Source organism: Triturus cristatus, chromosome 12 (assembly GCF_964204655.1).
Source record: "Triturus cristatus chromosome 12, aTriCri1.1, whole genome shotgun sequence".
Lineage (NCBI taxonomy): Eukaryota > Metazoa > Chordata > Amphibia > Caudata > Salamandridae > Triturus > Triturus cristatus.
Window position 1 is genome coordinate 207279923 of NC_140595.1, and position 18228 is coordinate 207298150.

The window sequence follows — 18228 nt, forward strand, 5'->3', positions numbered from 1 at the left end:
AGTGCCTTGCATTGTTTTCATTACGTGCAGTAGGGTGTACTTCACCCCATACAGAGTGCTTACTGACAGGCCGTCATAGCGCTATATGTGGAATGGGATTTTATAATCAGCACCCAGCCGCGCTCCTGGTATCCAATGGGGAGGCGGGGCTTAATTTAAGGCAGGATTCCCTTCACAGTGGAACCCACATACTGTGCCGCTGAACTGTTAATAGTGAAACCTACGCATAAACGGCTGACTCTGTGCGGTAAAGATAACATTTCGGCGCTCAAAGGCCCGTATAGGCACGTCAGAACAGGCACGGGGGGGGGCTTGTGCAGAAAATGTCACGGGGGTTCACTCCAGCAATTCAGTTAGTGGTGTAGCAAGAACATACGGAGACACCACCGTCTTTCTCCGAGGTCAAGCAGAAATGCCTCGGAGAAACGCAGCGGCGTTTTCGGATTCGGGGGCGTGTTTTTCTATCTCTCCTCTTGCCGTTGGCTGGAATGTTTACATTCCCGAGGGGAGAAAGAAAGTAAAAAACACGCCCCGAATCCGAAAAAGACAGGGCTTCTTTGGAGAGACGAAGCTCTTCTCCAATGGCTGACCAGCATTTAAAAGGCCAGCCAATGGAGAAGAGGGAAGAAAAGGGGCAGGTTCAAGCCCCTCTTCTGAAAACATTAAATCTCGGAGCGAGACTGCGCAAGCGCAGCCGAGACCTAAAAAGACGGTTGGTCCGGCAGTCGCAGCAGGGCCAAAAAAGACCAACAAATGAACTCGAATAGTGCCCACTGCAAGGCCTTGCTGAACTTCAGACAAAACAAACAAAAGTATGTCCTACAACTTCCCATGTAACAGGCCAGTGTTGCGAACACCATAAATTACAAATTTGTCTCGGCACCTGGTATAAATTGATTTTGTGGAAGGGCGCATAGCAGAAAGAATGACATCCACCACTTCAGGTGACAAATCAAATGCAGTCAATTGCCGCCACTCAATCTCTCTTCATGTAAGTGTAGACTGCGTAGTTTGATGTGGTGTGCCCTGTTGCTGAGACAGGAGGTCATCATGAAGTAGCTGCCTGAACAGATGCTCATGCCCAGAAGGTTCGGGTACCACACTCTCCTGACCCAATCCAAAGCTGCTAGGAACACTTAGGCCCAGTTATTCTAGTCTTTTTTCAGAACTCTGCCAGGAGAGCCAGAAGTGGGAGGAAGTACATGGATTTCAGTGTTCGATTCCAGCTGGAATAAGTGTCCTAACAAGTGTTATTACAGAAACTCCAGCGTGCAAAATGTTCAATACTGCTTGTTCTTTAGCAGTGTTCTACCAACTGTTGGAAGATGCCCGCACCACCTCTAGATCTAGACACTCGATTTACCAGGTGCTGCCACATCAGTTGGTCTACTCTGACATTAAGGGACCCTACCAGATGGTTCATGATCAGGAAGATGCTCTGGAGCTCCAACCACCTCAAGGATGCAGTGTCCTGGCACAGGACTCAGAAACTCATTCCGCCCTGCTTGTTTAAGTACCACACGGCAGTGGTGTTGTCCACGAGAACCTGCAGCAGCAGTTTTGATGGACAGAATGTATGTGCCATCTGGCAAAGCTGATGAGAATGCATAAAGCCATGAAGGCTCAGAGCCACTATCACGGTGATCCAGGACCGAGCCTGAAGCTTCAGGATCACAGACCAAATGTTCTCAGCTCGGTGCGGCGGCGGAAAAGCCCTTAACTCCATTGTGCCCTAATCACACCAATAAATGATAGTCGCTGCAAAGGTGGGACATGGGCTCATTTATAGTAAACCCAAATGATGGCAAGAGGTCTGCCATTGCCCGAAGTGGTCCACAACTGCCTGCGGGTGTCCGTATGTTCTCCTCGAGTAAGGGCTGCACGTCCTTGAGAAGACATCATCCTTTCATACAATACTAGGCTCATTACTCTCCTAAATCCCATTTTCCCTTGACAAGTTTGAAAGCAAGGTTACACCTTTAGGAAATGTGCAAATGTAAAGCTCTGGGCCTTTTGAATTCTGAATGAAATTGAGCTATTGAGATATTCAAATCCACAAGAAACAACAAAATACTAGAAAACAACATCTATATTTGAACTTAAAATATTAGCACATTATTTGTAACAAACATGGTGATTAACAATGTGCTACACAGGTTTATGAACATAACACAGGCATGATTTACGTTATCACATCTCCTTAGAGCTGCTCACCATCGAACATCAGGACCATAAATTAACATCTGAAAAGCCTGTAAAGCGCACCCAGGTGTGTTGGTACAGAGCGACCTCGGTGCCCATAGATGGAGCCATCGGGTAGGCACAATCCTGGCCAGACGTTCAGTTCGGATTGGAGGCGTCCAAAACATCACTGACCAGGTCAGAGAAGGAATTTGTCATGTAGTCAGGGAGGCTGATTACACTTGTTTTAGCCAATTTCCACAAGGTGTGGATACACTGACCAAGAAGACTTGCCATGTTTGCAGTGCACAGGTGGCAGGCTGCAGATTCCTACCTAAGGAGTCATGTCTTTAGACTCATTATCAAGAGGAGCAGTAGGGAAGGTGTTAAGATTTACTATACAAACCCTCAGGGGAATGGGCTGTCAAGAAAATTTGAGTTTGGAAGGCACAGATAGTTGGCACCATACAATTTGTCCGTGGACTACAAGAAAGAGGAAAGTTTCTCTCAGGCAGCTAGAACAGACTTGAATGGCATTTCGTTGAATGGCAGCAGAGGTTCCAAAGCCACTAAAGGCTGCTGCAGTATTTCAGCCATGGTGCTGTACTTTGTTTCAGCAATAGGCAGCAGAAATTCCAGTGCTTCCTGTACCACAGTGTTAAACCAACAGATGTTCTCTAAAGACTGACATGAAAGACACAGATTGTCCTTTTCTGCTGACATTTCAAGATCTTGTGTGTACTGAAGGTCAACGTAAAGGCTGGCAAATGTGTTACAAGTTACTCTTGCTTAATGAACCTCTAGGCCCTAGGGAGGTTCTGTGACATTGGTTCATCATCAAAACATGTATTAACGTTTTACTTTGCCACTCGGTGTCTGACTTGGAAGGTGGCCCCCAGCATAGCACAGAAGATGGCATTATCATTGGCACAGGCCAGCTCCGTAACAGACGAGAGCTTCCTTGGAAGGAGCATTAAGGTCAAAGCTTATGAAGACACAAAGTCATGTGGTATCAGGGCTGAAGTCACTTGAATCATTAATCCTGGCAGATCAGGCCCACTCTTGGTGAGTAACCCAGAAAGTTGTGGGCCCCAATCAAAATGCCCCAAATCACCTATCAAACGGATTCGATCTGAGAAGGGTCGGCAGATGGAGTAGAAACCTTTGCTTCATCTTCAAAATCGGAATCTGCTCCAAAGAAACGGGAGACTGGAATTGGTCAACAGCGCCTCTGAATGGTCCCTGGAGCAAGACTGTGTCCTTCACTAAGAAGAGGACTTCTTCCAATGCTATATTTTCCTGTTTTTTGAGGGAGGATCATGTGTTGGATCGCTCCCTGTTAGGAAACTAACATGAAGGGAGAGGGACCACTCTGAAGTGTCCTCAGTGTCGTTGCCAAAAATATCTTGGTCTCCCTCTCCATGAGGGCCTTTAGGTGCACTGAAGAGCAACAGCTGCAGGCCAAACAATCATCTGATTCTAGATACTACATACAACTGTTTGGATCCAATAGAGACATCTTTTTGCGACACTGTGTACAGGGCTTAACACTCCCTTTATTCCCCCACCTTCTCTCCACCAACCTAGTGTGGGATCAACTATCAGAAAGGGGATGATGTGAAGTATGGAGATAGGCATGTAGTGAGCAGACTGGTAAATGATTTTCAGATGCGAGTGGAAATCATTATCACAATGATTTGGATACAGGAGTGGACAAGGTGAATTAACACTAGAACATTTAAGGTTTGTCAAATTGGCGTGTAGCTAGAGAGATAGGGAGAGGTTCTGGTATTACTTAGCTTTAGTTTATCGCATGTGCTCAGGTTGAGGCATGAGGGTTTGCAAAATTCCAGGAGTACATGACTTCCTCCATCAGTGCAAATCAGACTGCATACTAGTTTTCAGGGATTAGATACTCAAAACTGTGCATGGATTATTAAAAGTTTAAAAATTTCAAGTGAACACCTACAGCTGAGTGCAGCACTGAGGTGTGCTGCAATGGAGTTTGTAATTTTTCACTGGAGATGGGAGAGTTATTGCTGGATAGAGGAGGTGGAAGAGGTAACCGACAAGTCAAGTGGATGACATCATGGACAGGGTTTGGAAAGATTTGAGGCTTTAATACGCAGGAGTGTAGAGCAAAATCATTCAAATAGCAGAAACTTCATTGCGCAGTCAGTTCACAGGGGTGTGGATGCAAATTTCTCAAATTGCAAGAGGTACAAGGGGGAGACTTCAGTTTATCAGGAAGCGAGGTGTCAACCACTCAAATCAGGGGTGTGGGCTACAATGGATAGAATTACTAATCACTTAAACATGGAGATGGGTTTAAAAATTAAAACACACATACATTGAATAGTCCTCAGAGGCACCAATCACTCAAATGGGGTCTGGATGTTTCAGTAGCACATGGGATAAAAGTAATTTACTGGGGGTGAAAGCATCTCTTACAGAGCTTCTGTCAGTCCTAGTTAAGGCCGTCAGCGCTCTATGCACCTTTCCTTCAGGCTTTAGTAGTGGAGAAAGTTGTCCACCTTCCATCATTTTTCCTTTCCTCATTATGAGCGCATCACACATTGATAACGAAAACTCACTTCAATGCACTTATTCATATGATTAATATGAATATTAAAGATACTAGTTGAAAGATCAAATAACTAGATGTAGGTCCAAAGTGCCACAGGATGGAAACGACACCCCCAAAAAGTAGGCTATGCCCAGGCCACGTCATTGAAAATGAGTTCTGATTACGTATTGGATGACTTACCAGGCAACCTGTTCATGTTGACTCCTTGTGCTGAAAGTCCAATTCCCATGTACCTAAAATAAACAAGAGACAATAAAAAAACATTACTTCGACACAACAAGATAAGGCAAATTACAGCACGGATTGTTGACATAAATGTTAAGTAAATAGGGGCTCTGAAGTAATGCCCTTCATCTTTAGGGTAGAACAAATAGATTGTGCTTCCATTCTTCAGCATAAGCAGGGTGGTCACAAAGAACCCAGTCATCTTCCATTTTCGCGGTCTTTGTACACATCTTGTCAAACCCTTCCATCATCCACTACTCTATCTAAAAGCATAAACAAAGCTGTTCTAAAGGTTCCTGCCAAAATATCACTAGAAACTCAACTGTTTTACTACCTTAAACAGACCAGTCCCCATCATTCCTTACCTGTACAGTTCTACCGCTACCCTGGTGACCACTCATCCACCTACACAAACTTGACTAGAGAAGTTTTCCATTTCATCAGTGTATAGCGGAAAAATCAAATGGCTCTCCACATGATTTTAACAGCTAGACTTGGTCTCAATTGACAGAATGCACCAGATTTCAATGGCCGCTCCTAGTTAACCAAATGTCTGCTACATATGATAGATTCATTTAACAACATGAATTTGTTGATCTGAAAGGGGAAGTCATGTAAGAACTACATATCTTTTTTGAGCTTTGCCCATGAAGGTCGTTTTAAGCATAGATAGTTGTGCAATGAAGATAAGAATCCTGAAGGGGCTCTTCTCTATGAAAATGTTCAACTAAATAAGATTCGCTGTGATATTTCTCAATCAGTAGAATACGACTGCATAGCCCAAGATCACAACTGGAACAGAAGATGCCATCTGCGCTCTGTTCTTGCCTGGAACACAGAATCATGCTGTGTAACCAGTTTGCATTATGAAGATGGATTACCTTTATTCCGACCACTCTTTGTGAAGAAAAGATAATCACTATTCTGAGCTCTCCAGTGAGAAAGAGGGAATCCTGCCAAGCACCCACTATGAAGATAATAATTCTGAAGGGTCTCTTCTTTATGAAAAGCCACAAGTTAATATCCACTTTGATATTCCGCAATAGTCATTGGAACTCGGGTACAGTACAATGCCTGCACAATATTAAAGTGAAATGACCAGTTACAAAAGGAGAACACATCCTAAAAATTAAAGGACTAGGTATGATTGCATCAGCCCAATGACACTGTATATTGTATTCAAACTACATATTCAAATTTTTCAGTTGAACACCCTGCCCCATCCTAAACTCTTAACATGAAAGGGCAATTGATATTTTAAACCCTGCTTTAAACCTAACAAAAATATCGCAAGCCAACAACAGGAGCAGCGGCTGGCTACCCTAATGCAAAAAACCCAAGTGAAAGCATTCCAAGACCACGTGCTAACAAATGTAATTCTCTCCATACAGGATCAATATCTCAAAAACACTATCCCATCTACAGACCACATCCTAACTGGGGCACTAGTCCACTAAATCATATAAACACACTCTATATGAATAAAAAAATCCTTTTCACCAAACCACGCTATGTTCATCTTTAACTTGAGCATCCACTGCAAAGATAATCGCTGGATCAAGTCCCACTGTGCTTTTTTCCCCCCTGAGTTTTATATAGCGCGAACTTGACCCGAAGGTATCAGATCGCTTTACATGAGCACAAGTTGCGTTACACAAGGACACATTCATTTTTGTTAGGCTTGGGGAGATAAAAGGGATTTGCCCAGAATCACAGAATGTTGAGCATCATTGCTGAGACTCGAACCCAGGTCTCAAGATTGGAGGTCGACAGCCCAAGCTGTTAGACCACATCCTCTCTTTGCTTCCAAGAGGCCACCTACAAAGCTGTATATTTGTTCTCACTGTCAAATAAAAAATATAAAACAGCTGTCTGTGGAGTCAACCCATGAAAACTTTCCAATCCTCTTCTGTTTGAAACCTTCATCACATTCAGAGACCCATGCACAACACTCTCCTTGCCACCGGAGTTTCAGCAGTATATACTGAAGACAGTCATTCAACAATCTGAAAACAGGATTGGCAACAGTCCAGTACTTGCTGGCGATGAGCAGATGGAAGCCCACTGTTAGACCTGTCAGCCTTAGGGTGGTCTTCCCACAAACATTTTCCCTACTTCCCTCCAATTTGTGCTGGATTTTGGCTTTATGACTATGCACTTTACCAGTGCTTAAGTGTCTGTGCCCACTACCCTAAACATAGTTTGATTGGCATATATCTAATTGGCAAATTTTATTTACTTATAAGTCCCTTGTAGAGAGGTATACCATTTAAGATGACGGACGGAGGGCTGAAACCTTTCAACCACTCACCCCCAGTCAAGAGATCTGGGTTTCATCCATCGTTCTTTTGCTCACTATGCCACCCAAGTTTCAACCCAGCCCTATGCAAATCAGTCTTGACCCTGCTCCTCATGGGAACAGTCCAGCCCGAAATGCCGGGTCAGGTCCTCCCTGGACCAGAAACAAGCATCCTGGGACCGGTTTCAGGGTATCACCCCTCATCAGCCAGGCTAGCTTGCATCCAGTAGCACAGCGAGCAAGAGACCTACGTCTGGGTATCCCCTTGGCCACTTATGGTGAACATAGCTAACACAACAGGATGATGGATGGATGGATGGACTGCTGAAACTGGGTTTAATTCATTGCTCGAACAACAATGGATTAAACTCAGATCGGTGACTGGGGGCGAGTGTTTGAAGACTTTCAATACTCTGTCCCCCATTTTATTTTGTGATGTTGGTATACCACAAACCCGGAGCCTGTAAATTAAATTCTACCAGTGGGCCTGCAGCACTTATTGTGCCACCCACTTAAGTAGCCCTCCAAAACATGTCCCAGGCCTGCAATTGCAGTCAGAATGCAGTGTTCCACTGCCACGCTGACTTGGCATTTTAACCCTCTTGCCAAGCTTTAAGCTCCCCTCTTATTACATACGTAACCCCTAAGGTAGACCCTAGGTAGCCCATAGGGCAGGGTGTACTGTAATTAAAAGGTTGGACATGTACTTTTAGGTTTTACATGTCCTGGTAGTGAAAACCTCCTACATCTGATTTTCACTACTGTAAAGCCTACTCCTCCCATAAGATGACATTGGGGTTCCTTATTACATTTAATAAGATGTATTTCCTAATTGGGAGCAGGTAGATATGTCATATTTGGTACCTATGAAATTGTAATGCTAACCCCCCCTTCAATGGTTAAATAAGATTTTCCATTACCATTTTTAAAATGCCGCTTTTAGAAAGTTGGCATTTTCCTGCCAATTGTGCCTACAGCCTCTCTTGGATCACATGACCCAAGACAGGCTAACGGGTGTACCTGACCGACTTTGTGAATTCCTCCCACACAGTCACACTATAGAGGGATTAGGTGTGCCTCAATTGACCATCTGCTGGCAGGATGGGAAGCGGAGCTAAGCACAGCCCACTTACACCTGAATAGCCTGTGCTCCACCTTTACACAAAGGGCTTAGCGACCCTGTACTGTCACTGCAGCCAGACTGGAGCCAGGGCAGTCAGGAAATCCCATGCACTTCAAGGAACCCTTCCAGAAGCTTCTCCCATCTCCCAGTAGAAGGGCACCAGGTTATGAACATAGGACCTTCAGATCCACTCTTCAGTTCAATACTGAACCTGAAGAAGAAATCTCAGAGGACTGCATCCTGCTGTGCACTTTGCCAGACTGCTGCTGTACCTGGAAGGACAGCTTTGCTGCCTTGAGTGCTTTGAACCATCAGAGGCCTGTCATGCTGTTGAGCCCTGCATACACACCTGAACCCAGGACTACCAGAAGTGCCACCAAGAGCTTGTTTCCTGGCCTCCTTTTCAGAGCCACAGGAACACAAAAGGCCCCCACCAGCTTGAATCCGCACCTGGACCCAGCCAGAGTAAATTATGAAACCCCAAGTAGTGTCTCACCAGTCTTGGACCCTTGGGTGCAGTGCTGAAGGTGCCCAGATGCCTAATTTCCAAAACTGATGACTTAGACCAGATTTGGCCAAAAAGTGCTTTGAGAACTAGGAGACCGGGACCAACCTGCTCGTCTATCCACCCAAGGTGCACTGCCGGTCACATTGACTTTGCAGCTTCTCCAGCTACGTTCTTCACCATAGCAGCAAATTGTTTTCAGTGTTCCTTTGCCAAAGGGATAAGCGGCCTTGTGTAACTGTCTTTGACTACAGCCCTCTGCTTCGTCCCGCTGGAGTTTTTCAACCTCTATTTTAGCGATGAAGTCAAAACATAGAAATCTTCAACGCGGTTTTGACCCAAGGCATCCAACGATGACGACGCTCCCTTTGCAGACACCACCTGCAGCATTTTCCAGCTGGGCTTTACCTTCTCAGACATTTTTTCTTCAAGAATTTTTCTAAGTCTAAAGATAAGCGCTGACCGGGCCCAATCTACTTCTTGTATCCGAACCCACTCCACTGCGGTCATCCTTAACTTTCGGCTTTGGCCCAGTCTTGCACGGCTAGATGTCTGCAGTTGGCACTTTGCTCTTTTAGGTGCTAGATTTAACATAAAACTTTAAAAATTCATCACTGCGGTTCTACTGATTGAATTTGTGATGCTTTCAATTTATTTATCAAAATGTACTCTATTTTTCTTAATTGGTTTGGGATTTTATCTTTTGTTGCATTTTCACTTTGTGTTATGTGTGCTGCATACATTCTTTACACATTACTTCTAAGTTAAGCCTAACTGCTATTGGTGCCAAGCTACCCAGGGAGCACAGGTTAATTTAGTGACTTTGTGTTTCACCCTGCAAGGGATTGTGGCTGATGCTTGACCAGGGCTAACACCACAGTCAACCAGCAACCCAATTTATCACACACGCATACACACCACTTGATTCATAAGGATTTGTCTGGTCAATCTGTATTACACAAAACATGACTAACCTTTTTCAAGAACATGCTTCATCTGCATTAGGAAATGACCCTCAATTATGGATTTTACCTGGTTACTCTCTTTTCGGACACAGAGTTAGCAGATAATGCTATTCACATTTAAAACATATGCTTCTTAGTTTATAGGGATCATTATATCAAACATTGTCTTTCTACCCTTACAAAGGAAGCTTCATAGTTATCTATAAATAACTACCATACATAGTAGTGCACACTGCTCTTCTGAAATGAACCTCACCCCTTTCAAGTAAGAACCTTGAAACGTGCGTGACTGTCCATGAAAAAAGGGACAGAGGTACCCAGGTTCCTGAGAAAATGTGGAACCTTAAAGCTCTGGCGCAGCTTCATCTCCTGTGGCGGCTGTAGTGCAAGATGTAAGCCTGTATTTGGGTAAGCTGTCCTTCTCCCGCTGGTGTGATTTGAGGGATGGCCTTGAGTCCAGAGCTGCATGTGCAGCAAGATACATAATCACTACTCAGTCTACAAGATGTTCCAAAACAACCCCCATGCAATATCTGACCTGGAAGGGAGAGCACGAGGCCAGAAAAGACAGCATTGTGAGGGACTCTTTGGCTGCCGAGTCTACAGATAGGCAGAAGGTGGGGGAACTAGAGAAGGTCAGAAGTGAACAGTGAGAGCCCATAATTTACTCCTTCCCGCACAATAGTAATCAAGACAATCTGGGAAGTAATGCCATATGTAGCACAGAAGACCTGCAGGCCATTCTTGCTTACCATGGAGGTAGCATACAGTAGTAGCCTGAGAACACCCTTACAATGAACGCAAACCTGCTACCTTGTTGACTGACGGATAACCCAAACAAAAGGTAGGAAGAACAAGAAAAACTAAATATTTCAATATCAGGCCTCCGCTTCCATCATATGCAGGGGAACCCAAATTCGACAAGAATTAATGCAATGTAGGAATGCTGAATCTTCCCAGATTGACACAAAGATATGCGGCTGCCTTTTAAGAGATCACACGTTTTAATTTGTGTTCTCCCTCCTTACCAGTAAAGGTAGACAGAGCCTGCAAGCTTCCAAGTAAAGAGTACGAGGGGGGAATGCTAAGTAATAGGTACAGTGTTTGCACAACTGGTCAATTCAGAGGGGAGAAAACTGACCTTGCATGCAGTGAACTGAAGGGGTAAAGACAACATTGAATTGTGAAATGATCTCAACATTACCAGATTGTGGCATATGTAATATAAAGAAAAGACAACTATTGCAGTTGGTCAAAAAAAGGAGCCGATTGTGCTAAAGATGGAGGCATCCCTGTGGCATGCGGTGAGGTTACCACCCATTTAACTTGTAATCGGCCGAGGTAACAAAGCCTTATATATTTATATTGTGTAGAAAATGATGGCTGATCAAGGAAAGTGACAAAAATATTCTAATTTGAGTTGAGCTACATGCCTTTTAATGGTCACGCTTGATGTAGGATGTGCCTCAAATCACCGGGATTAGAGTTTTGGAGGGTAGTTTAACAGGTGTAGAGGAGTTTATTGTTCTCCTTTCTGTGCCTGTTCTTCCCTTTCTTTCACATGGTCCCTTAAGTTTTTCCTTTGGTGAGGGGTGCTATAGAAATATTTTGGTGGATTAGCAATGGAGGTTTATTATAAATGTGAAGCAGTCTCATATTTCCATGCAACTATGTATCCAGATCTGAATATGCTCATAACTTTGTATCATCAACAAAAATGGTTTGACACTTGCCAAAAAACCAGACATTTATCTTGAAGTATATTCAGTGGCTCAATTTGTTTTTAAATAGTTTTATATAGCGCGAACTAGACCCGAGACATCGGGTATCAGAGCGCTTTACATGAGCACCAGTTTCGTTCCAGAAGGACACATTCATATTTTTGATGGGCACAGGGAGATTAAGTGATTTGCCCAGAATCACAGGATGTTAAGCGCTGTTGCCTAGACTCGAACCCGGTTCCCCAGCTTTGAGGTCGACCGCTCTAGCCATAAATCCTCAGACTTCAGGCAATCTAATTCTTTATATGTATGATGAATGAACTCCACTTGGCCATAATCTGCCCACATTCCTTGTGCTATCTCCTTTAGGCATAGTCACCTGAGCCATAGGTGGGCAAACCTAATCTTGGGCTTTTAACGTTGCATCCTGAGGTCAGGAATCACAAACTACAATATATCAGCGCCATCAGACTAAACACACATTTCTTGTGGGTCACAGTGTGCACTTACATGTCCTTAATAAATCTTTCAGAAAGTGCTCAGCACCTACATGCAAGAATAAGGTTACGAGGTCACACCAAACATGTACAAATGTAAGTAGTTTTGTGATAGACGTGGCAAGCAAAGCCAGTCCCCCTTCAGGAGATGGGACACCAAGAGGCTGTGATCCACACTTTTGTAAGAGCATCCCCCTCACATCCTTTTATGTTCACCCACCTTGAGGTGTGCCTTCTTGAAGGAGGACCTGTTCTTGTCTTCACTGTAATTGAAGGATTAGGTGTGGACTGAGAGGGGAAAGGTAGCTAGCATGGCAAGGCAATTAAGTCTATGTTTGCCAGCACTACTACTGTGATTTCCAGAACAAAAAAACTGAAAACTAAAACGGACGCTAGCACAATGGATGGCTTGCGAGCTGGAATTGTTGTGAAACACCCCATTAGATGTAGTAAGAGCAGCCAGAGTAGCCTCTGTTCAAACAACTGAAGTCAGTGTTGACATTTTGGAGACTATTTTAAGACACTTTTGGGAAAACAGATGTTAGAACCAAAAATATTATTTGAACAGTGATGAAAGAGGCCAAGGAACACTACACCAAACTACACATAGAACCAGCATACACAGGCAAACAAAATGTACTGCCTTTTTAAACAGTACATAGTGTTAAACTACTGTTATTTCTATTACTTAAAAGTAAATTCAAAAACGTGGTGCTGTCCGCGTCATATTGCTTTTTTTTTACTACTTTACTGCTGCAGTGCAGCATGGCTGAAAGTCATTGACCAAGGCAAAGCCAATAGCTCTTGTGTAGGCGAGACCTGTTGGCTTTGACAATGTATTTTTTTTCCTGGACGTGACTTTGTACAATCGTGCTTTAAACTGCGCATGTGTCCCACTAATCTTAGATCAGCACTCGTCTTCTTGTCGGGTACTACCCCATGATGACATTTCCATATGTCAAAGCCTGGAATGCGTTTCACTCTTATGACTGGCCACCATAACATATCCCCAAACAACTTAATTTACCACATGTCTCTTCATAACATGCATATAATTTGCAAGTACGAGAATTCACATAAATAAACAGGACCGCAGAGGTACTGGCATAAGGCGCAGGATAATATGAAATCACTAATTACATCACAGCATGTGATATCATATCAAGTTTGTTAGGTGTTGCTAAAACACAACTTGTTTACCACACCCGCGAATTACACAGCCCGCCTCTTCCGTTGTGAGACACCATCACTTCACTTTCACTTCTTTTACCTAAGCAAGTTATTGCCATTGTTCTCACTAACGAAGTATAAGATCAGCCCAACATCAAGTATGAAAAAAAGGTTTACGCAGAGATAGAGGCCGCTTAATGGTTTGAAGACTTGTTTGTCTTTTTATATTTGGACTTGCTCACCCAGAAACACAGCTTCTGGGAGTTTTGTCTTTTCAGGGCGAGCCTCAGCAGCGTATGCGCTGCTCTGCAAGGCATGCGGTATTAGAGTTTGGACTTGAAGCTCCGCCCACTCTCCGCCCATATTTTTCATTGGCTTGTGTCATTGTCCTTTGTAAATGCTGGCTTCTGATTGGTTAATAGCCTTGTTAGTCTCTCCTTCGTACCGCCTTGTCTTCAATTGTAACCTCCCATGAGGACTGGCCTCATTTTATTTCTGTTTTTACACTGCATGTCTTATTTAGTCCGTAAACACTATTTTCTTTAAAGAGTTTCTCCTACGGCAGGCACAACATGCTTTCCTTCAACATTCAGCACACCATGCACGCTTACAACCCACACAATGGTTGCCGTTTCTTCAAAATTAAATAGGTCTTGCATTTACAAGAGTTTTACCTATGGGCAATGTAAATGACAATGCTTTTTATTTCTGTGTTAATTATCAAAACAGATCAATAAAAGGCATTGTCATTTACAATGCCAATAGCTTAAACTCGCGAAAATGCGAGACCTATTGCATTGCAAATGCTTGTTTCTTTATATTTTTGACACAGTGACTCAGCCACTTGAAGAACTACAGCACTGGCAGTCAGTCAGTCAGCGTGGGTTCTGAGGCAGGCAGTTACAGTATGCTTTGCATTTTGCGACTCGGCGTGTTTGCAGTGGCCTTCATTTTACCGCAGTACTTCGGTATTGCTGCAGACCTGGAGCACTGACCACGTTTATTGAAAATGTATGCTTCAGACAGTTTTGAATAAGAGACACTTGATGAGGACAAAAGGAGTTGAAGCAACTATCCCATTCAGGCCTCTTTACTTGCTCACTGCTGCATGGTACTACAAATGGACTTTGACGCTTATTTGCTCCTATCCCACATATGAAGGTGATTTCTTCCACTGATATGAAACCTGCGCTCCCTCCCTTTCGCCAACTTTGAACGGCGGTCCCACACCACTGCAAAAAAGGCCACAAATTCAATTTTCCACTCTCCTAGCAGCCCTAAAATGCGCACCATTTCTTGGACAGGTGTTTTGATTTGTTGTTTACAGGTATTTGAACGTGCAAGGCTAGGAGTAAGCACACATGGAATTTTAACAATAACAACGTGCTCTGATGGACTGAGAGTTGCTGCTTTAGTAGTAATAATGAGTCAACAGTGCTTATTTTTTCTAAAAGGAAAAAACAATTCGTAATAATTTCAAAAGAGCTTTAAATCTTCAATAAACTGCCCGCTTGCTACAGTAGTAGAGAGGATTAATTCAAGCAAACCAGGAGTTATATTTTCAGTTTAAAAGTCTGGGACACTGAAAATACACTCTTTTGGGGAAGGGCAGTGCACACGGAGTAAAATGTACTGCAAGTAAAAGACACCCAGAACTATTACTTAAGCTACAAGACTCTAGCCAGGTGCATTTATTTTCCTGATCTGCTCTTATTTGAGTCATATTGGGAGGTGCCTGGCTGCTTTTTAACCTGCGCCGATATATGGGAATCTGAATTGAGTCTTGTTTTACAGTTTTTCAAGCTACGAAGTGCAGCCATAGAACCAACCACCAAAGGGCTCTGCACTCAAGCGGAAGAGCATAGAGCACCAGCTGGGAGTACTTAAAAAAATATGATAAGCTCTCATGCTGTTACAAATTCAATGGCCCATAGAGCATTCAATATGATACTATGTTATAAGACACTTAACAAGACCACTTCTATTGAAATTTGATGTACTAAGTTGAACTGCCGTGGTTCATCAGACTTTGATATCTGTGTTTATTCAAAAATGCAATAAAGTTTGTGGGTTTTTTTTTTTAAATGAATTCAATGACCCAAGAGACTTCCTGTGTGTGTTTTTAATGCTGCTGGGGGCTGCAGCACTCCCTGCAGCCACCCACAACCGCTGGGTACTTACAGGGAAATGTCTCTTGCAGCTTGTTGTATCCTTGTAGCTTGAACATGATGTTAACCATATTACCATTAGAGCACACATTTTAGTCCTGGGTATTAAAGTAAGAAGGTCAAGTCCTTCAGGGCTCCTCAGGTCTCAGATACCAGGTCCAGTACTCTTCTGATCTTCCACAGGTCCAGGAGTGTACTTAAGTAGGTGACTAGACTATTTATGCTAGGCTCCAACTAAAAGGTGGGAAGGACTGCAGTGCACGCTCTAACCAATGGGGCAAAAGTTATTTGGACCAACCCTACCCACTTTGGGCTCTGAGGGCTGGGAGTGTGTGTGTGGGGTTGTACTATGTTATTCCTAGTTTCCTCCTACAACTAACACTAAAACCCAGTTTGAGGCACTGTACCAACAATAAATCAAGAAACAGAAGCTGGTATGAGAAAAGCCTCCACAACGCATATTCTGTGGGATTCAGAAGAGTCATCTCTGCCCATTCGGGTATGCCTATGTTTTTTTTCTCCTGGAAGGAATTTCACACCTATTCAAGGCTAATTAATGGCTGGGAGAACTTGGAAAATCAATGCAAATTAACCTCCAGAAACTACAGGCAGGAAAAAGGTAATTTTCTAAACGTTGCTTTTCCTTAATATTAATAAAAAATTAAACTTTCCCAGTGAATTGGATTTGTTAAATAAAACATTACATTAAGGTTTGTGCACATTGTCACAAAACAAACATAGGTACATAAACAAGTACATTTCTACTAAGGTGTGTTCCCCCTGTAAAAGGCACACACCAACTGCTGTTAACCATTACAGGATGCCCACATTATTCACCACCACCCCTCTCTTCTGTCAGGGAACTCCATCGTATTACATCTGTTGCCTCATTAGGAGAGCGCAGGCATCTAGTGCCTGGTTTAAGGAGGATGCCTCTGTGCGGACACCATTTATCCTAAATCTTGCAATGTTTCTAGCGGAGTACACAGGCTCTTCCTCCAAAGCGATCTAGCCCTTTTTTCCAACCCTCTAAAGTTAGGGGTTTAGGGTCCTCCACGCTTTGGCTATGTCTCTTAGACATCACCAGCCCTAGCCACAGCAATGGAGTCTTATATCTAGTACTTTCGATGTCATCATGACGTGTAGGAGAGCCAACTTAGGATCTAAGACAGCCTCCAGCAAAACACCTCACTCTGACAATTAAGCACCTCCTCCCAGAAGGTGGTCATCCACTCATAGCCACATATTGTGTGAAGGTATCTAGTCTAGGATGAGCATTATAAGCAAGTTGATGATAATAATGCAATGACCCCAATCTTCATGAGTGTATCCTTAAGAGGTAGATTTGGCACAGGAATTTTAGTTGACCAGCTCAAAATTGAGAGGCAATTGCAGCCTCCAGTAGGGATGCCAATGCGTCCCTCTAGCCTTCTTCCGCAAGGGGCCCAGGTCCCTTTCCCACGAGTCCCACAATTTGTCAAAGGAGTACGAAACATGTAATACCAGAAACAATAAATGTGTGAGAATTTGTGGGAGTCCATTAAACCATGGCTTACAGAGGGCTACAGTCCAGGAGATCCGGCAGCTCCGTTATATATGGTGTTACTGCATGACGGAACCTAAAAGATTAGCTACCATGGAGGCTACATTCCTCTTGTAACTCTGTGAAGGGTTTTAGTACCCTCTCCACACGAGGATCAAGTTTGAGATGTCTTTTAAGTCCCAGTGCACAAAACCCTGCAGATCCGAACCCTGTTGAAGCCATCACTAACACTGTAGGTTTCTTTTGTCAGATGTTGCGCCCATCCTAGCGCCCCTGTGGTCACTTCCCATACTTGAAATGCTACCCTTCTAGCTGGTGGTAGGCCGAAGGGGGCGGTCTCTCCGTAGAGGAGATGTGAGATTCACGTGTCTTGTGTCACCAATTTTTGGAAGGTATAAGATGGCTGGGTCTGCACAGGTGTCAAATCACCAGGCATGCAAGACTGTCATATGGGAGGCTCTATAGTAGGAGGTGATATCTATAGTAGGAGGTGATATCTAGTGTGGCTAACACATTCACCCCCACCACGTGTCGATTTGTGGCATTTTGACAGGTTAATTTGCAGAGGGTGTTGGCTCCACAGGAACACAAACAATGAAGGATTGATCTGAGTAAAAAAAATAAAAAAAGGAACTGGAAATTGTATAGAGATAGTTCTGGAGTTGGTATAGTAGACAGCGTAGATCCACCATTTTGAAAATGGCAGAATGTCTCAGCCACTGTTAAATTCTCCAAGTTTACTATGTTAGAAAAAAGTACTATGTGATGGCCAACTGGTGGGTTACTGATGTTAATTGACAACAAAATAAGTAATGTTAGAACAGAATTTACTTCAAAATGCAAACACCTTCAGTTCTAAAATTTATGAACAATATAAAGCTTCCATACCTTGGATTTAATTGGCATTACCATGGTGGGCGACCTCATTGAGGAAGGAGACTTAATCTCCTTTCTAACGCTCCAGAGAGAATATCAGCTACACAATGCACAGCAATTCCGATACATGCAGCTCAGGCATGCATGGAGAGTGAAAGGTATAAATTTAGATGTGCCAGAACCTGCTCCCTTAGAAGGTAGGCTTCTGAAAGGCGAATTGATGGAAATAGCAGTCTGCTGGGTCTACAAGACAAACAACAATAACATACCGGAAGGTCTAAAGAAACTGAGGGCTAGATGGGTAACAGAACTGGGAGGTTTGTATGATCTTGACTGGGAGGCAGCAATCAAATCTCAATCGCAACGTA

The 18228-nt window shown here is 43.5% G+C and overlaps 1 protein-coding gene across 1 annotated transcript in view; it reads right to left on the reverse strand.

The window, feature by feature from the left end:
- RANBP10 (RAN binding protein 10) overlaps positions 1 to 18228 on the reverse strand; it is a 413778-nt gene that overhangs the window by 289781 nt on the left and 105769 nt on the right. Inside the window, exon 3 of the mRNA XM_085639148.1 lies at positions 4949 to 5001. Within this exon, the coding sequence (XP_085495274.1) occupies positions 4949 to 5001 (53 nt within the window). The remainder of the gene's footprint in view (positions 1 to 4948; positions 5002 to 18228) is intronic.